The sequence below is a fragment of the Vespula vulgaris genome, chromosome 1, assembly GCF_905475345.1.
Source record: "Vespula vulgaris chromosome 1, iyVesVulg1.1, whole genome shotgun sequence".
In the NCBI taxonomy this organism is placed as follows: domain Eukaryota; kingdom Metazoa; phylum Arthropoda; class Insecta; order Hymenoptera; family Vespidae; genus Vespula; species Vespula vulgaris.
In genome coordinates, this window is record NC_066586.1 from 6,699,576 (window position 1) to 6,722,459 (window position 22,884).

Genomic DNA, 22,884 nt, shown 5'->3' on the forward strand with positions numbered 1-22,884 from the left:
CAAGGACGTTTTTCTGTTCCATGAAGGATCATCGTAATTACAAATAAATCCTTTATGGTATCGATTTAGAAAAAAAAAATTCAGTTATCGTATTTTATAAATGTCATGTTTGACTGATTACGATACCGACATATACACAGATGTCTCCTTGACTCCTTTATTGGATGTACTACGTTTTGCAACCTACGCACCCCAATACTTCTGATCCTCGACATTTTTGGCCTTGCCTTGTCCTGTACTCAGGACAAAAATCAGCTAAAATTAGGAACTCACGCCATCCGATGACGAAGTATCAAACAGAATGTAATTCTCACTTTGTATAGTGATTTAAAAAAGATCTTAACATTTAACAATATTTTAAGAATAAGAGGATATAAAAATTTGGATATTTCTGATAACAAGTTGTTGAAATGTTCGAACATCAATGTAATTGATAACTTTTTAAATTTGTTCCTAGGTAACACAATGGACGAATCAATATTTGAATTTATCAAATATATATATATATATATATATATAACAAATAATTATGAAATCATTGATGATCGGTTATTTAAAATTATATGATAAATCATTTATCATAATTGTGTTGCTATTAATTAATAAGAAATCAATATTACTTTTTGCAGTAGTATTTATATTGATATTTTATTTAGCGATAAAGTATGAGATTATAAATATTAAAAAAAAAAAAATAGAAGGTCAAAGAAAGATAGTAAAAGAGAACGCGAGATCGAGAAGGGCGCCTGCGTTCAGAAGTTGCGATCATCTTAGAGTAGGGGAAGCGCTCAGGGAAACGAAACGAGCAATACCAAGATACGTCTACACGTGTTAAGGACTTTTGCGCTTCAGTCGTAGCTTGACGCATCTCAGGAGTAGTAGTGGTATCCTCGTTAAGAAAACGGTGCTGTTTCGTCATTTTTCTTCAAGAAACGATCGAATACACGAACGAATATCTCATATCCAACTAATTATATATCTAATTATAGTAAACTCCCTCGCTTGTTTTCTTCGTGCAGCTCTTACAAATAGATCCTTGGTAAGCATTTTATCTGTGCCATGCAAACATATTTTTATCATTTTGTTTAACACGTCAGATATCGCGTGTAGAACTTGAGAAGTTTGACGAAAAATCGAAGTTATGTATATTTATCAGAAGGACTCGCGTTGTATGATATATAATATTATAGTTAGGACTTAGAGAACTTTACATGACCTCACGTTTTTTTTTTATAGTACAATCACATGCAATCAAATATAAAAATCGAATGCGAAATCCCTTCATTGTTTTTGCTGGAAAAATAAAATCGATAAAAAAAAGATCTATTCGATGAATATTTTACCGTAATTCATAATCTTTTTCTCTTTTCATTTCATATAGTTTTCATACTTGTAAAAAGATCGAAATAAGACATCGTAAAGGTGTTCCGTTATCGTCAGAGATATTTTGAAACGCTGACTCTTTATAAAGTATTATGCCATCGATGGTAAACGAGGATGATGCTTATTTAACAGCATTTACTTGTATATAACATGATTAAGATTATATCATACTTTATTGACGTTGTTTCGACATTTAACAAATTAAAAGTTTTCATTTGAAATCTAATCGTGATGAAGATTAAATAAAAATTTTTGATCAAAATACGATAATATATTTCATGAAAAATAGACGTTATTGATTTTTTGTGGAAGAATATTTACGTTATTTCTTGCAAAACATTTCATACTCATTTTGGTCATACTCGGTCTATAGAAACGTCCATATTTTACTACAGTGTTTTCATTCCCATATTTAGATAATGATATTCAACATATATATACATATGTATATACTCATCCATATATTTATTTTTATATACTTAACGCATAACTGTACGAGGATTATCAATCAATGACTAATCAAGAATTCTATAAATTTTTATCGATCATTCTTTACATCCAGTTTAATATTTTAATAAACATTGATATAATAAATTAAGTATGTACATAAGTTAAAAATATTATATACATATCTTAGAAAGCGACAACGTTAAGATCATATTAATAACTTATGAGTAAATGATTAACTTACTTAGATGTATTTATCATATTCAAATTTCTAATTAAAGAAATATCACACCTGATGCGTTAAGATAATAATAATAATATGTTCGATCGCTTTTTTATTTTCATTATCCGCGTTAACATGCACTAGTAACAACGTAAAGATCCATCGTAGCGTATCTTTTAAATAAATTATCATAAATTATCACAAAGGATGTTATTCTGTTGTTTGCTTTTCAGTATGTTCAACCACGATACTTCCGGTGTAGTAAAGCTACAATGAATTTCTAAATAATAGTAATGACATTAAAATAATGGATAAAACAATTCGGTTTATAATAGATATTAACGTATCCGCATTACTTATCTAAGATGTTATCGTTTTCATTGATGACACTATAGCCTTGTAAGTTCAGTATGAGTCATGGTTGGCCTGCATTTATTTGGACAATCTCCGATACCTTGCAATTCGTGATATGGGTCTTTAGCAAGAACATAAGAAGTGGGCGATTGTGAATACCCACCATGGGCATGTTCTTATATGGTTTGTCATGAGTTGTTTCTGTGACCAGAGTTTCGAGGTCGTCATCATTACGCAATTCCCGATCGCGTTTAACGAACATCTCGTTGTTTGCTCCATAAGTATTGTAATCCTAAGGAACGTTCATTTCAAAGGTATCTTTGTTCTACTGATTTATCATGGATTTACTATTATCATTATGGTTAATACAAACGTGACAGAGTAGTATAGTATTGATTATAAAATGTAACTATTTAAAAATGTTTACATTTGATCGTCGAGATCATTATTTTATATTCAATGATCAAGAAAGAACTTAATGGTAATTTAATATTTTACATATTAATTTTGCATATCTATGTATATATTTTTTTTGTATAAAATTTTGTAGGAGAATTAAGGAAAAAAGAAGCTTTTGACGATATGGGAGGATTAACGCAAAGACCATGGACTCCTACGAAAAGGAGAGGCCCCATTGCTGCCGAGTACAGTAGTCCTGGACCGGCTTGTGTTACTTTACCACCACTTATTGGTACGTCTGACTAAGAAAAAGATCTATCTCTTGGATTATTTAAATTACATGTTCCTTATTAAGAAAATGACTATACAAATGCTAAATAGTCCGTTACCAGATGAATCAATTTCTTTAATTCATTCGTATCCGTTTCTCCTTAAGCATGGCGTAGAAAATCTATGCCAATCTACTATATAACGGTATAGAAAGTAGAACGTTGAATTAATATTACGGAAAGAAAGGTTTAATGATTCTATTGTTAGTGGCTTGATGTAGGAAATTTGTACATCATGAAAATAAACCGATCACTTCTGAAATTGGAATTAATAATGAACAATAATTTTTTTTCAATGCGTTCAGGAAAAACTGTACCGGATTCTAAACGAGGAAGAGCACCAGCATTTTCTTTTGGAAGCAGGTATCAATTTATTTTTATTAATATTTTATATGAAAGAAGATTAAATATTTAACAATTAAAAATAAAAAAATCGAGTTTGTTACTGTTCATATGTGTCTGTATATATATATATATATATATATATTTTTCATAAATTTCATAAATTATTTAGACATATGGCTAGGAATGATAGCCCTGGTCCAGGACCTGGTCAATACAATGTATCTGGTCTTAGTGCAAAAGGTATGTATCTTTAGAAAATAGATAAAAAAAAATTAATATGCACGAGATATAACATAAAGAAAATACAGAAAAATTATACATACATACATACATACATACATACATACATACATATATATATATATATATATATATATATATATATATATATATATATATATTATGAAATCAATGCGTTTTACGAGCAAGAAAACACTCGGAATGTCTCGGTTAGCTTATCGATCAAACTCCGGAGTAGTAACATTCCGTAATAGTACCCTTTATCTGGCTAATGAAAGTTCGTCAATTATCAATTATGTATATGCATATTGAATTTTTAGGTAAAGATGCCGCACCTGCATCGTCATTGCATAGTCGTACAAAATCTTCGAAATTTGAAATAACGCCAGCACCAGGTGATTACAATCCGGAAAAAGCTGAAAAAATTATCTTGGATAATTCTCCGAAATATTCATTTGGAACAAAAACGCAATCTCAAAAGATCAGTTGTACACCTGGTAAGCAATATACATATATATACTTAAATTTTAATTTCCAATTAAATAATAACGTCATAGGTATTCAAATTCGTCGCAGATAATTATTGAAAAAATTATTAATATTATTCTTTTATTTTTTTTTTATTTATTTGTATATTCATTAAAAAGAGAATCGACTTATGCGATAAATAAATTAAATCGAATATAATACATTTTTGTATAAAAAAATTTCGTCAACGTATGCACGTCGTAATTACGAATGTCTCCCCTAATTACATCTCGTCCTAGCACCGAGTGATTATTGTACCGAAAACGTGAATTTCGACAAAGCCCCAGAGTACAGTTTCGGCATAAGACCTGCTCTGGATAAACCGAGTGACGTTCCTGGTAAATTATATATGTCTACGCATGAAATAAATTGCAAACAAAAATTAATCATGACTAATAATTATTTACGATTGCAAGATGTATGTCGTTCTATAAATGCGCTTAGATAAAATTAGCTGCAATATCAATTTAACAAAATTATATACTAATACAGATCGAACAAATTTGTCGAATTGGATCGATCACATTCGACAAAACTTTACATACAGAATAATTTCTTTATATACTTCTCATAAAAATTCTAATATATAATCCTCTTATATAGATAAGTACGATTCAGATATGATATCTATTTAATTTATGCTTTTACTTAGGATTATTTTCCATTTAAACAAAAAGAAAAAATCTTTACGACGTTACGCAACATCCATGATCATCGATATCAAAACTTAAAAAACGGGCAGGCACTTAATGCATAAGTATTGGATTTTAATGTATTTATAAACGGATCTGTTTATAAAACTGTTTCACATTAACAGTAAAATATAGCTTCACACTTTGCTTATAAATACTAATTAATTGATTCTTGGTGCACGTTTGTCACGTAGATAGCCTTCGATTGACGATTCGCCTCCGTAAAGCTAGGCAAATTGCTTTTTATTATATGTAAATTGAAATATCAAAGGATATATATATATGTATGTATCTATGTATATATGTATGTATATATATATATATTGTATTTACGTAGTTTGCTCCCTTGAAATAATGTACTTCGTAATTTTCAATTAATTATAGCTGCTGTAGACAAAAATAATGCATGAATGAAACTATATATTAGTTAAAAATATAATTATTTAAAACATTATCATCAACGTTTCATAAGTAAATACATAGATTTTAAAAAGTCAATACGAAAGTAACATTTGATTAATTATAATAAAATAATAATAATAATAATATAAAGTAAGTTACTATTTAGCTATGAAAAAATTATAAAAAAGTAAATGAATGCTAAAAAATGATTCAATTTTAATATACCCAGCTCCTGGTGCCTATTGTCCCGAAAAAGTAAAATTGAACAATGCACCTCAATATAGTTTTGGATTGAGGACTCCGCTCGAAAAGTTGAATGATACACCAGGTAAAATATATAGCTGATCATATCGATTAGATAATGTCATAATAATATGAATATTTTTCGTAATAGCTCCAGGAACATATAGTCCAGAAAAAGTAAACTTATCTAAAAGTCCTCGATACAGTTTAACTGGAAAGGGCCATGAAGAAAAACCGGTCGATACTCCAGGTACATTATAATTTTCTATAAATATTTGATCAGCTTTTTTAACTTACTAATAAATATATACATAATATAAATATTTATAGCACCTGATACTTATCGCCCTGAAAATGTTAAGCTGGATTTTGCTCCACAATTTAGTTTCGGTATTAGAAGGCCGTTAGATAAAATTAGTGATACACCAGGTAGAAATTCTACAATTGTATAATAGGTAAAATGTACATATTATAAATTATAATACATTTAATTTCAATTTTTAGCACCAGGCACGTACAGTCCAGAAAAATTTAATTTGGAAAAAGGTCCTCAATATAGTCTTACTGGTAAAGGTCCTAGTGAAAAACTTAATGATATCCCTGGTATGTTAACATCTACATATTTGCAAAAAAAGTTGTATTTCCTGATGAATATAATTATTGTAATAAAATGAGTATAATATTTATTATAGCACCAGGTACATACTGTCCCGAAAAATTTAAATTAGATCATGCTCCTCAGTTTAGTTTCGGAATACGAACATCTCTAGATAAAATTAGTGATACACCAGGTAACTGTATTAGAATCTTTTTTGCAATAACTTTAATTTGCAATATAAGACATGATATCATTTTAATTTTTATAGCACCTGGCACTTATAGTCCTGAAAAGATAAACTTGGATAAAGGACCACAATATAGTTTGACTGGTAAAGGTCCTGCTGAAAAAATTGATGATACTCCAGGTATCGTATATAATTTTGATATATAAATTTAATGAATAATCAAAAATAAAACATATAGATATTTTATAAATCTACAGATATATTATAAGTAATTTTTTATATATACATATATTAATTATTATGTAGCTCCCGGCACTTATTCCCCAGAAAAAGTGAATTTGGACAAAGCACCACAATATAGTTTTGGTCTAAGAACTTCGCTAGAAAAACCGAATAGCACACCTGGTACGTCATAAAATATTATGAAATAATACAAATGAATCTTTTTATATTTTATCTACATTACTTACAGCTCCTGGAACTTACGCTCCTGAGAAATTCAATTTGAACAAAGGTCCTGAATACAGTATAAGCGGGAAAGGCCTATCTGAAAAACCAAATGATGTTCCTGGTTAGTGCATTTTATATTTTTATATATTTTATGCATTGATGATGGAACATAAATAACTTTTATTTTCTTAATAGCACCAGGAGCATACAGTCCTGAAAAAGTAAATTTAAACAAAGGACCACAATTTACTATCTCTAGTAAAGGAATGCCTCAAAAATTAAATGATAATCCAGGTAATTATATTTTTTATTAATATTTATCCTTTTATTCTCTTTTTTCTCCCCGATTAACTATGACCGAATTAACACTTTAATTAAAAGAAAATATTAATATCTTCATTGACTTAATAGGCCCTGCCGATTACCATCCAGAGAAAGTAAATCTTCAACATAAACCTTATTTCTGTTTTGGTAGTAGAACACCTTTGGATAAACCTAAAGATACACCAGGTAACGGTGTGGATTACCCAATCGCTCTAATGCTTTGATATTATTAAAAAAAGAAATCCTTATTCTGTATGCAAAATTTATATAATATATATATGAAATAATTCATTAATTATGGTACAAATAATTATCTACTAATCAATTTATTATATGTGAGCTTAATTTTTCAACCTTTATTCTACAAACATATCACATCATTCTTTTGTTAACATTTTATGAAAGATAAGCCATAATTATGACAACGCTAATTGAAATGGAATTTGAATTAGTCATTGCACAGGTATATGTAGATTATTGTTTGTCAAAGATATAAAAGGTGTAGTCTATCGCCAGGGGCACACGTTCAAAAAATTTTTCATTTTATTTCAATCTCATATAATTTCAAATCGCTATTTTTCATATGTAATATGTAATGCAAAATATAATACAATGCTTCCATTGTTGTATCTGACACGTGAAAATAAAATTAAATAAGTTTTCGACAAAGAAATATATAATTCTAATAATAATATAAAATTTTTGTTTCAAGATTATGCTACTGTGTGATGTTTATAAACGATGTGTTATTACAAATTTTTGTTATTGTAAATTGACTTGTTGATTATCTAAAATTAAGATTTAATAATTAAACTTAATTATATTTATTCGTTAATAATATATTGTTTTATTTTTGTTTTTATGTATTTTTGATAAAATGACTTTCCAAAATACACTGAAATAATATTTTTTTTGTATTTTACAGCACCTGGAACCTATTGCCCAGAAAAAGTTCAATTAGATAAAGCTCCTCAATTTAGTTTTGGTGTAAGACCACCTCTTGAAAAGCTCGATGATATACCAGGTGGGAAAAACTTTTTTAATAATAAATATTTGTAAATTTCAATTTAAACAATATTAAAAATCTAACTCATATTAAAATTTATTAAAAGGTTCGAAAATTTAAATTTTATCTATCTACATATTTATTATATTGTTCACATCTCTTACTTAGCACCTGGCACATATAATCCTGAAAAGGTAAATTTAAATAAATCTCCACAATATAGTTTTGGATTAAGAACCGAATTACATCAAACAGATACTATCCCAGGTAAGAAAAAAATATATTAAAAAAGTAGTTAGTAGACATATGTAGAATTTTTGCTTAATATTTTTATTTGAAGGACCTGGTGAATACAGTCCAGAGAAAGCCATGTTTTTGCTAGAAAAAGCTCTACAATTCACTTTTGGTCTTAGACCTCCAATGAGCAGATTAAACGATACTCCAGGTAATTAGAAATACCTGCTTATCTTAATAGTTAAATTAACAAATGTAATTGCTGTATATCACACTTAAGTATAGCATGCATTATGTATTTGCACTCTGTAGTAGTTGTTCATAGAAAATAATAGAAAATAGTAAAACTTCATAATCGAAATGATATTAGTCTCACATAAAATCTATTCAATAAGTGAAATGTAATAAATATACATTAACGAGCATAAGTCGATTCTTCTATATAAATAATCTGTTTTCTTCAGATTTCTTATATGTTAATTTTTTATTGTTATGAAATAATTTTACATATCATTTATTTTCTTTTACTCATAGCACCTAATGTATATAACATACCTTCTGTCCTTGGTTCAACAAAAGAAGGGAATAAAAAGACAGCACCTGCATATTCCATTTCTGGTAGACAAAAGACTTTCGCAGATGAAAGAATTTTAGTCCCTGGTCCTGGTGCATATGAAACTATAAAACCAGATGCAGTTAGAGTCAAAAGTCCAGCTTACAGCATAAGTGCACGATTTGAGTTACCAAGTGATCATTCCAAAATTCCTGGTCCTGGTGCTCATTGTCCAGAAAAGGTATATACATATTCTGTATAAAGCATAATAATATAATTTATAGAAACTTTAATTAAAATTGAAAATTTATATAACAGTAATATTATTCCAGGTTCTTCTAGATGTTCCTCCAGCTCATACTTTCGGTATTAGGCATTCACCATATATTTGCAACTTAAAAGACGTTGTTTACTAATTATAATTCAAACGATGCACATATTATCTCATTTTTAAACTATAAAAACAGTTTTATTACACACACAATAATATATTATATTATCTACGTGTTTCATCAATTACGGAATAATTTTCGTATAAAAAATATTTTAGCCTAACTAAACAATGTTTAAAATTATATACATCATAAGGTATATTAGAAAATAATATTTTATAACTTTTTGTTTTTTTTATTATATTACTGTTTAAGTTTTTTTGACAAAATTATAAAAATATATATGTTTTTATGTCCATTAACATTCTCACATATGCATTATGCAGACAATATTTTCTTTTTAAAATTAATTTCTATATTTATATCAATTTAAAAGTAATAAATGATTACCATACATATGTATAATCGTATTGTAATTAATATATACATGCTGTTTTACAAATAAAATAATATAAATTGTAAATAATTATTCTACTTGTATTATCCATATTGTATATTAATGTGCAATGTAAATATTTGTTATATTTACATTGCACATTAAAATTTTTAAAAATACGAACTGCACAAGAATATAATAATAAAATATTATGTTTGTGCAGACTTTGTATGCAACAGCATATATTAAACAAATCGAGATTAATAGCTATTATACAATTCATAAGATTAACATTAGGAAATAAAAAAGTAATATATAAAATATATAATATTCAATGAAGTAAATGTAATCTGCAAATACTTTCACTTTAACATGATAGGCGTGAGATTCACAGCCATGAAGTAATACAATAAGTTATTATTTAAAAGTCAAAATATTGTCTGTTTCATAATGTTAATATTTTCATACTGACAAAACATAGTTCATGAAGATTGCAAGATACATTTGCATTTAGTATAAACACAATCTCCTGATATCCATGTAGATAGGAGTTCTAGATTATCATTTAGTAAAACAAAATCAGCATCAGCACCAAAATTCAATACTCCTTTTTTAGATTCAATTTTTAATGCTCTTGCTGGATGCAAGGTTGCAGCTTCTAAGGCTTCAACTACTGAGCAGCCTATATATTAAACCATTGCAAGAATTAAATTAATATATCTACGATTTTGATGATACTACTCATTTTTTAAGAAATATTGTAATTACCTGTTGCTTCCTTAAAAATACGTACACATTTAGACATTTCAGCCATACTACCACAAAGAGTATTGGTACCAGCAATATAGGCACGTCCTTTACGTATTTCTATATCAAGCTGACCTAGTTGATGTACACCTTCTTTCAAACCCAATGCTGATATTGCATCAGTTACAAGAACGAGTCCTTTTATTGTTATATAATTAATTTTAGTATATTGTAATAAAAAAAAAATAAAATAAAATAATATATATAAAAGTTTAACCTTTAGGATGTGTTCTATGCGCAATTCTTAATGCTGCAGGGTGAGTATGAACACCATCAGCTATGATCCCATAATGAACAACCTTTCCAGGTGGTATTTGATCAGATGTCAATAAGCCAACTAGTCCTGGATCACGATGGTGGAACTATAAGATATAAAATTCAATAGATTATGAAATATTATGTTATATATTAAATTTAGTATATTTACTGGTAACATTGCATTGAAAAGATGTGTAATAAACGTGGCCCCATGTTGTACTGCTGCTTCTCCTTCATTTAAACTGGCAATAGAATGTCCTACAATGATAATATCAAAACCACTAAAATAAATAAATAAAGAGAAGTATATATAATGTAACATATACTCAAATACAGTACAAAATATATCGATAAACTTACCTACTGAAACTTTAATATTTCTTTTGCATAATTCATTAATTACGGACATGGCATTTGGAATTTCAGGAGCTAATGTAAGAAGACAAACATTATCCAAAATCCCATACATATCAATTAACGATTTAAATCCCTGTAATATAAAAATTATTTAATGAATAAATCTAATGTTTAAAAAAATTATTAGTATTTATTTTTGTTACTCATAGAAATTTATATTTTATTACTTACATGTTCAAAATTTTTAATATATTCTTCAGGATGAGCACCTTTTTTATGAAGACTTATAAATGGACCTTCTAAATGAACACCTAAAATAGTTGCTCCGTGACTACCACCGTTTTGTTTTTTTATCTTGGGCAGCACTTTGTAATACGTATCACTAGGAGATGTAACTAATGTAGGACAAAATGACGTAACACCATATTCTAATAATTTTTTCGCTACCTTGTTTATACCTTCTTCGACATTCTCGATATTATGTGAAAAATCTACACCAAAACCACCTATTTAATAAAAATATTAATTACATTTGTAAATAACAACAAAAATTGTTTATAGCACATAATTTGTATAATTCATGTGCTGTTATATATCTGTTGAATTTTTTAAATCTTTGATATTTTTATAAGGTTGTTTTACTTGCTATTCATATTTCTGTCACATTTATATCTCTATATCTTAAGATAATAAATAATTATATATAATCTTAACTTTATAATGATTATTTATATCATAATACTACGTCAGTTATCAATATCATAATAATATCAAAATATTATTTAATAATTATTATAAGGTTAAAATTATTTACGAAGAATTAATAATAACGATAAAAATGATTGAATTGACATAAAAAAATAACAGATATCACATATTGCAAAAATATAGATATGTTATCTTAAAGTACCGTTAATTTGTAAATCTATGTAACCTGGTGAAATTAGTGCGCCTTGACAATCTACTTTATAATCAGGTAAAATTTTTTCATCGTAAAAAATCTTTTCGGGATTTATAATTTTTCCATCACGAACCCATAAATCTTCACTTATAATCTTGCCATCCCGTAGTATATTACAATTGTGAAATTGTTTCAATATCAATTTACTGTTATCCATGTTCGATATTAAAAAAAAAAATATGTATGAAACTGAGAAACCCAGTCTAATAAAAAAAATTAGATTTTTATAACTAAGCCATTATCAGCGAGTTTTTCTTATCAAACTGTTAGCCCACAAATGCCATTGACCTTCGGATTGTCAACATATTCAGAAGATGTCGCTAAAAACACATTAAATATTCAGCAAGGTCATGAAAATAATTAATGTGTATATAAGTAAAAAATATTTCTATTTTACCCAACACAGTTTTGTATTACAAAGGAAGTAATATTTTTTTATGTACAGTCTTTACACAATAATATTTAGAAGCATACAAATTGATTTGTAATGTGTGTAGCTATATATTTAATGTTTAATATATTGTATGGTACACAGAATATTACTTACCATACATGTTGAGGTATGTGTTTGAAAATACACTGATACAATTAAAGTATTAAAGCAAAAGACGTCAACATAAAATTACTACCATATTTGATACTACTACATATATATTTCATTAAAATAATATTATTCTATTTCAATATCATGCGGTTTATCTAAATCTTTCTTTTTTTCTTTCAAAACAATCTCTAAAGAGCAATAAAAATGTTGGTAGATTAAAATAAATGAGATCTATGTATAGTTTTTTTACTTTTGTATTAAAAATGCTTCAACAGTACCCAAAATTTGTTCATAGATCAACGCGTCTGGAAAAGAATTTAACCAGCCTTTTGCCTGCATATATAAACGTAACAACAGTATAAAACGCAGTAATTAAAAATGACAATAATCATATTGAGAGCATAACTGTTACACTTATGACATCATTAGGTCTTAGCAGTAAATAGCCATATACTATTCATTATTAACGTTGATTTAGAGGGAGGATACGCATAATTTTGTCACTGGTATGTTGAAGAGTCTAGGCTTGATCTGGAATAGGAGATATGATATGATTAGATGGTTCATACAAAGAGGATTATGTTGGAGCCAAAGGCGCAGGATATCTAGGCAGTTATCGGTCAGGTTTTGTTAGTATGTTCTTGCTTACTGTAACGCACGAATGATTTTTTTTTCATTTTTATCGTAATTCATACGAAATTCTACTGTTGTTTACATTCATTAGGATCATCGCCCTGTTGTTTCCCACCTGAAGGCGCATTGGTTGGAGAAGATTCTTCATCTTCTTCTTCTGTAGTTACAACATCATCATCATCATCTTCCTCTTCTTCATCTTCATAATCTTCATCATCTTCTAATCCTTCGCCTAAAAATAACGAAAATAAATTATATATATGTATATTAGTTATATAAAATATATTAATATATAATTTGAATGGTCAACTAAATTACCTGTATAGTAAAGTACAGCTCTAGGAACTATACGTTCTCTAATATAATGTCCAATTTCAAAATCACTTGTAACCAAAGCTTGAGTTTCATCATCTAACTCTGCTTCTGCATCATCTGGCACTAAAATATTCGATAATTAAAAAAATTATATAATATCATTAGCATATCAACAACAAATGTTTACTTACCAACTGGTGGACTAAAGAAATTGAAAAATGAATCATTTTGAACAGTTTTTGTTACAGTACGCATAGAACCTCGAGATTTATGCTTTTGATTCTTTTTTATTGTTTTGACTGTTACATTCTTTCCTTTTTTCCAATCTATTACACAACCCTAAAAATGGTAAACATACATTAGTCTTAATATACAAAAATATATTAATTTCTACAATAAAATATATTTGATATTCTTTTTATATTTAATCCAACTACATTCCTCCTCCCCTTATAAATTAATTGATAATATTACATTTAATGTAATAATTATGTTACCTTGCTTTTGTATATTTCAGGTCCTTCAAAACTGAATGGATCATTTTTTTCTGGTACACATCTCATAATATATTCTTTAGTAAGAACAGAATTAGTGAAGTATTCGTTTGGTTCAAAATAGAATTCGAGAACAAAACCCTAAAAAATTATAAAAAATTTTTAATGTTATTAATAACATGCTATATTGGTATAATATAAAATACATATGATATAAACATTGTTACTTATATTACTTACCATTGGATTAGATTTTAGAAATTTTACTTTAATGTCATATAAATGTGTCAAAATTGGTTCATCATGTTCTTGAACCATGTCAGCCAACATTCCAACATTTTTAAATATCGTTAGCCAAAATGCAGGTATTCCTTTAATATCTTCATTTTCAACTCTAACATAAAATAATTTCAATAAATTCCCATATAAAATTCGTTGCTATATTTTATTAAATTGTACAGATTATACAACATATAATGTAAAAACATACTCCTCTTTTTTTTCCTGAGAATCTTCAAGATTTGATTTCAATTTTAATTCATTTGCCAAGGCTTCTTCATCTTCATCACTTTCCCAGACACATTGCTCATCTGTTGGTTCATATGAACCAGAGACTATGAGACTTCTTTTCTCATATAATGGTGCACACATATTGTAATAAGCACATTCCAAAGCATGTACTTCTTCATAAAATTTGGCTTCAATATTAGTAGTGACCAGCTGCAGTTGTTTGAGAGCCTTAATTCTACGTTTAATAGGTGCTGGTAGCGACTGCATTTGCTAAAAATTAAAATAATATTTTTGAACATAATAACAGGATTCATTTAAGAGAATATTTCAAATCATAATAAAAGATATTAAGTAATTTCATGAATAAATAATTTTTAAATTTAATTAATTAACATTTTCTACAATTAAAACACAGACAGAAATTTTTTGTTAATTTTTAAATATATATTTATGTTCAAACTTATAGATCTTATTGTGTGTGTGTGTGTTGGTGTGTATGTACTTTTTAGATTATTACTCTCTATGTTATTTTTAAAACTACTATATACCATAAGTGAAGAAATTTCTTTCTTATCAGTAATACAATTATCTACGTATATTATGATAACATGTAAAATTACACAATTTCATATAAAATTATTTGTACGTTGCTTGGAATCCTATGACAGAATTATGTTATTTATTTATTTATTCATAAAAAATATTTATGTCAATTACATGCATAAGTAGCAATTGTTTAATAAACATGGTAAATATACCAATAAACCAGCCGTATTTTTTAAATAAAAAACTTGATTTTCAAAATAGCAAAGTAATATATATCCACTAATATATCTTTTTTTATAAAACTGTAATAAACATTTCGAACTAACAATATAATTTTGGAATACCTCTATTCCAGGTGCACAAACGAGATCTTGCAGAGCATCTAATCCGTCAGGTCTACTAAATATTTGGGAATCTAACTCTGAAGTGTTGCGTTCATCTTCATCTTCAACAGATTCCGTATCAGTAGTATCTCCGGCACGTTCTGGATCAGTGGTCATAGTACTATAATCCAGATTTATTTTCCATGAAAGATATTAAAAATAATACAATTAAAACTACAGAAACTTCTTAAAATCTATATAATTTGTTTGTTTAATTATTGTATAATTAAAATTATATCTTTATAGACATATAATTTTATATATATTTTAGAAATAAAAAATTACAAATTTTTAATTAAATTATTTTTAATTTATTTATACCAATTTATGAAAAGAAGAATGAGAACATACAAAACTGATACGGTATCTTATTAAATATAAAAGGCTGGGATTCAAATAAAAGTAATGTACATGCTAACAATATGAAAACATAAATTTCTGCAAAATTTTGTTAAGCAGTGATATTATCAGATGTACTATGTGTAGCTTTAACAAAAAGTTCAATATTATAGCAGAATAAAATCTTCAATTAATACATCACTTTTTAAAAATATAAGTACCTTGTTTTATTATAACAATTGACTATTTTTTAAATAAATATTAAACAATTTCAAAAATAATACCCTTTAAAAGTTATTTCATTGAAAATTAGAATACATACGAAACAAGACTGACATTTAACTCACCATGTTCACAATACTAAAAGGTTATTTGTTGGGATATTCGCATACACCATAAAATGTAAAAATTTGTTATTATAAAATAAGATTAAAATAACAGGTAGAGATGAAATATTGTAAAAAATAAATTTTTCTTAACGAAAACTTATGAGATTATATAAAAAATTGAAGAAAAATTACAATTATAATGCAAAGACATAGACATGCACATGGGATGACCTCCGATCTAAAATTTGCGGCGTTATATCTACTTAAGAATGCTGAAGTAAATTGTATATATAGAATAAAAGTAATATTGCAATAACAACATGCTTTTATAAGGAAAAGAAGACTTATTACATTATAATCACGTACCTCTTAACAATGATGTCGTTCAGAAAAGAAGAAGGAACAAAACCAAGAACAACGAACCGGCCGTTGTATCGATGGTTTTATCGTAGCTTTCGTTATACGTAGATGATGCGAAGTTAGTTGCTAGGCGCGTTTCGAAATTAGACAGAAATACGAACCAATCAAAATGTCTCGTTGCTCGAAGTACGCTTCTAACCAATAGGAATACAGATTTTCCAGTGATTCTAAATTTTATTTATTTTATTTAAAGTGTAAATTATCTATTTTGAAAGTAGATTGTTTAAAATTCTGTTTACAATATCATTTTAAACATATAATTTATTATTTTATTAAGTTTGATTTTTTAAAAATTATTATTTAAAAAATATAATAAAAATATATAAAAATTAAATGAAGCTAATTTCATTGAATAATAATCCAGTAGGTAATGTACTGTTCTTTAAAAAATTTAAGTTTCTTCAAAAGAACTTGATATTTCCAGTATATATCTATTTATTACATTCAATATAAATATTTTATCTAAAACAATTAGTAAATATTATACTTTTATAAATTATTATATTCGAAAAAGTTCGACAAAAATTAATAAGGATGAAAAACAATAAATTTTATCTTTATGCTTCAACTTTAATAAAGGTAATTGAAACTGCCTCTCTCTAAATATTATATATAATTCCTATTACTTTACAGAAGTATCGATGAAGTTTCATGAGATTAACACTTTATCATGTATAACTTATATTTACAATTTACATAATAACATTATAATGTAAATATTACTAATGATATATAATTAATATATTTCTTTTAAAATAATTATTGCGATATTTGTACCGAATGTATCTAAAAGTCTGATACACGTCCTTTTCTTTCCCAATCTCCATAACGAGTTGGTTCTGGTCCACGAGGTCCATTAATTTCACCTGTTTTTGGATTTGTATTATCTGGAAATGATTTCAAAGGTTCTTTTTCTTGATATGGATGCTTTCCTTCTTCAAATTCTGGTAATTTATCTATTAAATATAATAAGAAGATATTTTATTAGTATATTATTGTATATTGATTCTATGTATTTTTTTAATTTTATTAAGTATTAATAACCTAGAGGTGTACGTTCACGTAATTTTTTCCTAAATTCTTTAATCCTTTCACTTTCCACTTTTCCATTTGTTTTTTTCTCAGAAAACAAACGTATGCAATCTATGAAAAGACTATATAAGAAAAAATGCAAGTCTTTGAGAAAGTTATGTTAAATTAATCGATATCACTTTATTCTTTATTAACAACCTGTTTGTTTTGTTCAATCCTTTCAGGTCAATTATTATTCGAACATTTTGAGCCATATCTGGCATAACTTTGCCATTAAACATTTTTTCACTAAATTTATACATATTCTTTAAGAAGGTTATGTTTCTTCAGTGATCAGCTGATAAAGTAATAGTCATGTCTTTAATTATATACTCATACATTCATACTCTCAGATACTTGCGAATTAATATTTTTATCGACTGTTAACTAATTTATCGACATTTTATGTGTATAAATATATGAAAAGATAAATAATTAATATATTATTTATTACTTCAAAGAGTTTATTAAAAATTAAATTAAACGCAAATGTAACATTAATGTAAGCTGCTTTCGGAGATTATTCTGTTAAATATTGTTACGTAGATCGATAACCTAATTAGGAGTATTAACGGGAATATCTCCTTTGTATATCCTCCCGTTTATATTATATATATGGAAATATTATATAAGCACGATATTCTAACGATAGGAACAATTAAGAAATAAAGTAACATTAATAGATATATACAATGAGTAAGAATATAGATCTTATCTTATTTTATAACATAATGAAACCAATTTATAATATAACTGAGATCCAAAAAAAATTGGGTCTCAATTCGTTTTTATTATTCTATTACAATAAGATTGAATAAAAATTTTAATAATCATATGAAGTGAGATCTATCATTTCGTTTACCTATTTGTATGTTATGCTAGCGTATTGTCAATATGATAAATTAAAATGAAAATGATAAGAACTTTTACATCGAAAATACCACCAACAAAGTGTTATCAGTCATTTAAGATAGCTTTTAAGTAAAAACTGGAATATGAAACTACTAAGACCGGATTAAACCAGAAATTAATATTCTAATACTTATATACTGAAGTTAAAGATTATCAAGAATTTAATCTCGATTGATCGTAAGACAAAGACGATTGTTACAACGAGCTTGATATTAAAATCTAGTCATTATTATTTATTATTATCATTTAAATTTTTTTTCTTATTTCTTTTGCCCGAAATTCTTCGCGTATATTTATTGCTATGAAAGTTTTGTCCTATGAAAAGTTGTTTGATAACAAGGATGACATGCAGTTTTGTTTTTCGCGGTTTTATATTCGGTGATGTGAATTTGACGAAGATAAACGAAGTGATACGAACCCACCATTACACTCAACAGGTTGTTAAACGAACGCTATTCAGTTATAACGTATTCGCTTGAAAAAATTGCAGATTGATTTCTACAAAAGAAAATATAGAAATCAAAACCGGTTCAGTGAACAAGTATCCAAGCGAAAGGTCGTGGAAACGAAGAATATAAAATTGTATACATTTACTTGATAATTCCCCTCCATTCACTGTTATTTTAGACCGATAAGCTCACAAACGCGACTGTATTTCTAGTTTTTACTTTAAAAGTCAGTCGATTGACGAACATCCGTCGATACAAGTGTTTTCTTACATCATCAGAATGGTTGATCAACAACATGATAAAAAGGAACAACGTGTTATCAACTTCGGTGCAGGACCGGCAAAATTACCAGAAGAGGTATGTACAAAGAAAGATCTATTTTTTTATTATTAATGCTTTAAGATCTAGATAAATGATCTATATACTATTAATTTTATTTTTAAATATGTTAGTATATACCATGTAGATATCAAGTCTAATAAAATTTCAATTAATCGTTTATGAAGACTTTAAATATATCTTATATATATATATATATATATATATATATATATATATATATATATATATATCGATGTGTGCGTGTGTATATATATACACACGTATATACATACATAGAATTTTCATTTTTTAATAATATTAATAACATAGTTTTATCATTACGTATAATGCACAAAGAACTCTACGATTTCTTAGATATCTTATATATAGGTCACAAGAGTTCATTGGACCATAGATCGTATCGTATATACAGTAAATGTATGATTTGTAGGTATTGAGAGAAGTACAGGCAGAGTTGCTTTCGTTTGCGGGTAGTGGGATAAGTATACTCGAATTAAGTCACCGTTCGAAAGATTTCGAAAAGATCGTCAATGGCGCGCAAAATATTTTACGAGATTTGTTGTAAGTTCAAAAAATAATTTTGATTTTTATCGCATTATTGAGAAACAAATGTTGTACTCGTATGATTGCATTTGTCATTTTACAGAAATATACCAGATAATTATAAGATTTTGTTCATGCAAGGAGGAGGCACGGGATTATTTGCAGCTATTCCATTAAATTTAATGACCACCGGTACGGCGGATTACATCGTTACAGGTAAATAATACGTAAGATGTATTAGAAATTTATTATGTAATTCCTCGTATAGAAAAATAAAATATATATTATAATATTTTTAGGATCATGGTCAGCCAAAGCAGCGAAAGAAGCAACTAAATACGGAAAAATTAATATGGTTTTACCAAAAGAATCAAAATATACAGGAATACCGGATCAGAGTAAATGGAATTTGGATTCGAAAACATCTTATGTTTATTATTGCGCTAATGAAACCATTCATGGTAACTCTGATGGAAACTGCACAAGCATGAATATTTTTTTTTTATATATACATAGTGATATTTCTATATAATTTTAGGTGTCGAATGGAATTATATTCCGGAAACAAACGGAGTACCGCTCATCGCCGATATGTCATCGAACATATTAACGAAACCTCTGGATATTTCGAAAGTATATAACACAAAGTGTTTTTTTTTTTTTTTCTTTAATAATTGCAATGTCATTGCATATATAAAATTTGTTGCAGTTTGGGTTAATCTTTGCCGGCGCACAAAAGAATATCGGACCAGCTGGCGTTACTTTGGTAATTGTACGAGATAATCTTCTTGGTCATGCCATGTCAGTTTGTCCCTCTATTTTAAATTTCACCATAATGGCAAACGATAATTCTTTACATAATACTCCGCCTCTTTTCCAGTAAATATAATTAAAATTTTTTTTTCAAATAAACACATCTTTCGTTTTATCAATCATTTCATTATGTTTATTTTAGGATATATTTTGTGGATCGAGTATTTAACTGGATAAAAGAACGCGGAGGCGTTGAAACTATGGAAAAAAATGCAATTAAAAAGAGTCAAAAGATATATAATGTAATCGATAAATCTGATGGATTTTATAAATGTCCAATCGATATAAATGCACGCAGCAAAATGAATATTCCATTTAGAATAAGAGACAATGATGAGGAACTAGAAAAAGAATTTCTTTCTGGTGCAGTCAGTCGTGGAATGCTTCAGTTAAAGGGTCACAGGTCAATTGAATACATTTAAGAAACATTGTTCTATTTCTGAACTAATGAAAAATGATACCAGTATGAGAAACGTAAAAATTTACTCAAGTGTTCTATTACAAATATGTTGTAGGTCTGTTGGTGGTATACGTGCTTCATTATATAATGCAATTCGAGAAGATGAAGTAGAAGTATTAGCAGAATATATGAAATGGTTTCATAAACAGCATAGTAAGAAGTAAAAACATTGATCATCAATTACAAAACAGTTTTTCAATATTGATTTTATTGCTCTGTATTATTTGTAAATACAAGGCCAATGTATATGTTTTGTACAAGTTTTAAAATCAATGATATCTTTCATAAAATCCTGAAGTCATAAAAATGTTAGTTTATATATAAGTAAATACTGATTTGAAATAAGTATTAATTTTCACTATTACAAAAATCTTGTAAATTATCTCTTACACATTTGCATTTTGCCTCAGTTTCAATTCTTTGTTTTGCAAATACTCTATCTAATGCGGTTTCCAAATTAGAATTAGTTCTGCGGATTCTATCTACAACAGCTTTAGCCCACTGTAATTTAGATATACTTAAAAATTATTCTTTTTGCATCTCATTATTTAATAATAAAGGCTTTGTTAAGTATGAAATTTACCTTAAAGTATTCTTTTACTCGTTCAGGTGTCCAACAAAGTGGAATACTCTTTTGAATATCTCGTAAATTATATAATTTATCTGCTAATAATACTAACTTAGCTCTATGACTTCTTTTAGGTGCATTTTCTATTTGCAAACGTTTGCGTTCTTCTCTAGGTAGACTCTTATCATCAGTTAATTCTTGAATAACTTGACTCACTGTATATCCAAATTCTAGTTCGATCTCATCAAAACTAGTATCTGTATCTTCTACAGTGTCATGTAGAAGTGCAGCTAAAATTACAACAGGGTCATATATATCACCTTCTTGAATTAAAATGTTTGCAACTCCTGAAATAATAATTCATTCTATATCCTTTTAAATGCATGATTAATATTTCATTTATTTTCTAATTATGTTTGTTATATCAAACCTATTGGATGATTTATATAAGGTGTTTGTGCAGGATCTTTCCTTCTCTGATTACTATGTTTTATTGCAGCAAAATTAGTACATTTAATAATTAACGATATCAATTCATTAGTTGAAAGTCTTGGCATGCAATCATCACAAGGACCACCCTTCTTGAATGGATCAACATAGCATTTTTCAATAGTATTTTCTTCTGTACCTATCACTGGATCTGCCATCGTTGCTAAAAAAACGCTTTTGGTTACATCGAAACGATTGTCTTTATACATTTTGTACGTCATTATTCGTGATGACGTAGTTTGTACATTTTCATTTAGCGTGTCAAGTTGCAAAAGATAAAAGTTACTCATTTTTAACAATATTTTTTGTTGTTAATGTTTCAAAAAAATTTCTTCTACTTTACGTAAATAAAGAGAGACGATATTATTCTTTCAAAGAGGTTAATGTTTATTTTAATTAAAGACATGAATGTTTTCAATTGTTTTAAAAATTGACGTTAATTACATAAAATGCATCAATTGAAAATATAAGTTATTCCATAATTTTTTTAATTGTATTCTATAGTATAAATGTACATAAACTTATACCAAATAGATCTCAGCTGATAGTTTCCTATATTGCACATGGACTTGTATATATGTTTCGTAACAAATTGTGACTGGATCATGAACACTGATAAAACATAACCTGAAAAAG

General features: G+C 27.3%; 6 protein-coding genes across 17 annotated transcripts; 2 read left to right on the forward strand and 4 right to left on the reverse strand.

Moving 5' to 3' along the window:
• The first annotated feature begins 826 nt into the window (after positions 1–826).
• On the forward strand, positions 827–9,440 carry LOC127071610 (mucin-1-like). Of its 5 annotated transcripts, XM_051011103.1 has the most exons (21): positions 828–1,039; positions 2,958–3,098; positions 3,441–3,498; positions 3,650–3,720; positions 4,041–4,217; positions 4,488–4,586; positions 5,572–5,670; positions 5,737–5,835; positions 5,916–6,014; positions 6,090–6,188; positions 6,278–6,376; positions 6,452–6,550; positions 6,677–6,775; positions 6,843–6,941; positions 7,016–7,114; positions 7,232–7,330; positions 8,070–8,168; positions 8,319–8,417; positions 8,491–8,595; positions 8,919–9,178; positions 9,270–9,440. In XM_051011103.1, exons 2-21 carry the CDS (start codon positions 2,990–2,992, stop codon positions 9,351–9,353), a joined length of 2,151 nt encoding a protein of 716 aa, XP_050867060.1. In that variant the 5' UTR covers positions 828–1,039; positions 2,958–2,989; the 3' UTR covers positions 9,354–9,440. The 5 variants fall into 5 exon arrangements, with proteins under 5 accessions (XP_050867087.1, XP_050867096.1, XP_050867060.1 ...); XM_051011130.1 differs by lacking the exon at positions 5,916–6,014 and having other exon boundaries at positions 827–1,039; XM_051011121.1 differs by lacking the exon at positions 7,232–7,330 and having other exon boundaries at positions 829–1,039.
• LOC127071636 (N-acetylglucosamine-6-phosphate deacetylase) lies at positions 8,460–12,716 on the reverse strand. 2 transcript variants are annotated; one of them, XM_051011156.1, is made up of 7 exons: positions 12,062–12,716; positions 11,359–11,633; positions 11,131–11,260; positions 10,940–11,028; positions 10,730–10,874; positions 10,474–10,650; positions 8,460–10,387 (listed from the first exon to the last, which is right to left on the reverse strand). In XM_051011156.1, exons 1-7 carry the CDS (start codon positions 12,243–12,245, stop codon positions 10,188–10,190), a joined length of 1,200 nt encoding a protein of 399 aa, XP_050867113.1. In that variant the 5' UTR covers positions 12,246–12,716; the 3' UTR covers positions 8,460–10,187. The 2 variants fall into 2 exon arrangements, with proteins under 2 accessions (XP_050867113.1, XP_050867103.1); XM_051011146.1 differs by having other exon boundaries at positions 12,038–12,449.
• A 152-nt stretch (positions 12,717–12,868) lies between these two features.
• Positions 12,869–16,692, reverse strand: LOC127071643 (nucleosome assembly protein 1-like 1-B). 6 transcript variants are annotated; one of them, XR_007785177.1, is made up of 9 exons: positions 16,548–16,692; positions 15,475–15,634; positions 14,565–14,854; positions 14,315–14,468; positions 14,078–14,215; positions 13,772–13,919; positions 13,584–13,703; positions 13,282–13,497; positions 12,869–13,163 (listed from the first exon to the last, which is right to left on the reverse strand). XR_007785177.1 is itself a non-coding variant. In XM_051011193.1 (9 exons), the coding sequence occupies exons 2-9, from the start codon at positions 15,628–15,630 to the stop codon at positions 13,153–13,155; spliced, it is 1,134 nt and encodes a 377-aa protein (XP_050867150.1). In that variant the 5' UTR covers positions 15,631–15,634; positions 16,548–16,692; the 3' UTR covers positions 12,869–13,152. The 6 variants fall into 6 exon arrangements, 5 of the variants coding, with proteins under 5 accessions (XP_050867150.1, XP_050867142.1, XP_050867120.1 ...); XM_051011193.1 differs by having other exon boundaries at positions 13,381–13,497; XM_051011185.1 differs by having other exon boundaries at positions 13,348–13,497.
• Positions 16,693–17,197: 505 nt separating this feature from the next.
• LOC127069414 (succinate dehydrogenase assembly factor 4, mitochondrial) lies at positions 17,198–18,073 on the reverse strand. Its single transcript, XM_051006423.1, has 3 exons — positions 17,832–18,073; positions 17,646–17,755; positions 17,198–17,557 (listed from the first exon to the last, which is right to left on the reverse strand). The coding sequence occupies exons 1-3, from the start codon at positions 17,933–17,935 to the stop codon at positions 17,388–17,390; spliced, it is 384 nt and encodes a 127-aa protein (XP_050862380.1). The 5' UTR covers positions 17,936–18,073; the 3' UTR covers positions 17,198–17,387.
• A 945-nt stretch (positions 18,074–19,018) lies between these two features.
• LOC127069356 (probable phosphoserine aminotransferase) lies at positions 19,019–21,460 on the forward strand. The gene is made up of 9 exons (XM_051006298.1): positions 19,019–19,166; positions 19,246–19,390; positions 19,806–19,936; positions 20,022–20,134; positions 20,218–20,379; positions 20,457–20,551; positions 20,628–20,797; positions 20,874–21,134; positions 21,247–21,460. The coding sequence occupies exons 2-9, from the start codon at positions 19,313–19,315 to the stop codon at positions 21,353–21,355; spliced, it is 1,119 nt and encodes a 372-aa protein (XP_050862255.1). The 5' UTR covers positions 19,019–19,166; positions 19,246–19,312; the 3' UTR covers positions 21,356–21,460.
• A 79-nt stretch (positions 21,461–21,539) lies between these two features.
• On the reverse strand, positions 21,540–22,884 carry LOC127069398 (guanosine-3',5'-bis(diphosphate) 3'-pyrophosphohydrolase MESH1). Of its 2 annotated transcripts, XM_051006387.1 has the most exons (4): positions 22,776–22,884; positions 22,190–22,411; positions 21,775–22,106; positions 21,540–21,692 (listed from the first exon to the last, which is right to left on the reverse strand). In XM_051006387.1, exons 2-4 carry the CDS (start codon positions 22,404–22,406, stop codon positions 21,540–21,542), a joined length of 702 nt encoding a protein of 233 aa, XP_050862344.1. In that variant the 5' UTR covers positions 22,407–22,411; positions 22,776–22,884. The 2 variants fall into 2 exon arrangements, with proteins under 2 accessions (XP_050862344.1, XP_050862335.1); XM_051006378.1 differs by lacking the exon at positions 22,776–22,884 and having other exon boundaries at positions 22,190–22,652.

Excerpts from the sequence above, each read along its gene's own strand:
- LOC127069356 (XM_051006298.1), top strand. The coding sequence starts at position 19,313 with ATGGTTGATCAACAACATGATAAAAAGGAACAACGTGTTATCAACTTC. Across the intron at positions 19,391-19,805 it reads CGGCAAAATTACCAGAAGAG|GTATTGAGAGAAGTACAGGC; the intron begins GTATGTACAAAG and ends TATGATTTGTAG. Across the intron at positions 20,380-20,456 it reads CGCTAATGAAACCATTCATG|GTGTCGAATGGAATTATATT; the intron begins GTAACTCTGATG and ends ATATAATTTTAG.
- LOC127071610 (XM_051011103.1), top strand. The coding sequence starts at position 2,990 with ATGGGAGGATTAACGCAAAGACCATGGACTCCTACGAAAAGGAGAGGC. Across the intron at positions 5,671-5,736 it reads AAAGTTGAATGATACACCAG|CTCCAGGAACATATAGTCCA; the intron begins GTAAAATATATA and ends TTTTCGTAATAG. Across the intron at positions 8,596-8,918 it reads CAGATTAAACGATACTCCAG|CACCTAATGTATATAACATA; the intron begins GTAATTAGAAAT and ends TTTTACTCATAG.
- LOC127071643 (XM_051011163.1), bottom strand. The coding sequence starts at position 15,630 with ATGACCACTGATCCAGAACGTGCCGGAGATACTACTGATACGGAATCT. Across the intron at positions 14,469-14,564 it reads TCTCAGGAAAAAAAAGAGGA|AGTTGAAAATGAAGATATTA; the intron begins GTATGTTTTTAC and ends ATTTTATGTTAG. Across the intron at positions 13,920-14,077 it reads CTGAAATATACAAAAGCAAG|GGTTGTGTAATAGATTGGAA; the intron begins GTAACATAATTA and ends TACCATTTTTAG.
- LOC127069414 (XM_051006423.1), bottom strand. The coding sequence starts at position 17,935 with ATGTATAAATTTAGTGAAAAAATGTTTAATGGCAAAGTTATGCCAGAT. Across the intron at positions 17,756-17,831 it reads GGATTGAACAAAACAAACAG|TCTTTTCATAGATTGCATAC; the intron begins GTTGTTAATAAA and ends TTTCTTATATAG. Across the intron at positions 17,558-17,645 it reads ACGTGAACGTACACCTCTAG|ATAAATTACCAGAATTTGAA; the intron begins GTTATTAATACT and ends TATATTTAATAG.
- LOC127069398 (XM_051006378.1), bottom strand. The coding sequence starts at position 22,538 with ATGAGTAACTTTTATCTTTTGCAACTTGACACGCTAAATGAAAATGTA. Across the intron at positions 22,107-22,189 it reads TTATATAAATCATCCAATAG|GAGTTGCAAACATTTTAATT; the intron begins GTTTGATATAAC and ends TTATTATTTCAG. Across the intron at positions 21,693-21,774 it reads GAGTAAAAGAATACTTTAAG|TGGGCTAAAGCTGTTGTAGA; the intron begins GTAAATTTCATA and ends TCTAAATTACAG.
- LOC127071636 (XM_051011146.1), bottom strand. The coding sequence starts at position 12,245 with ATGGATAACAGTAAATTGATATTGAAACAATTTCACAATTGTAATATA. Across the intron at positions 11,261-11,358 it reads ATATTAAAAATTTTGAACAT|GGATTTAAATCGTTAATTGA; the intron begins GTAAGTAATAAA and ends TTTATATTACAG. Across the intron at positions 10,388-10,473 it reads TATTTTTAAGGAAGCAACAG|GCTGCTCAGTAGTTGAAGCC; the intron begins GTAATTACAATA and ends TTTAATATATAG.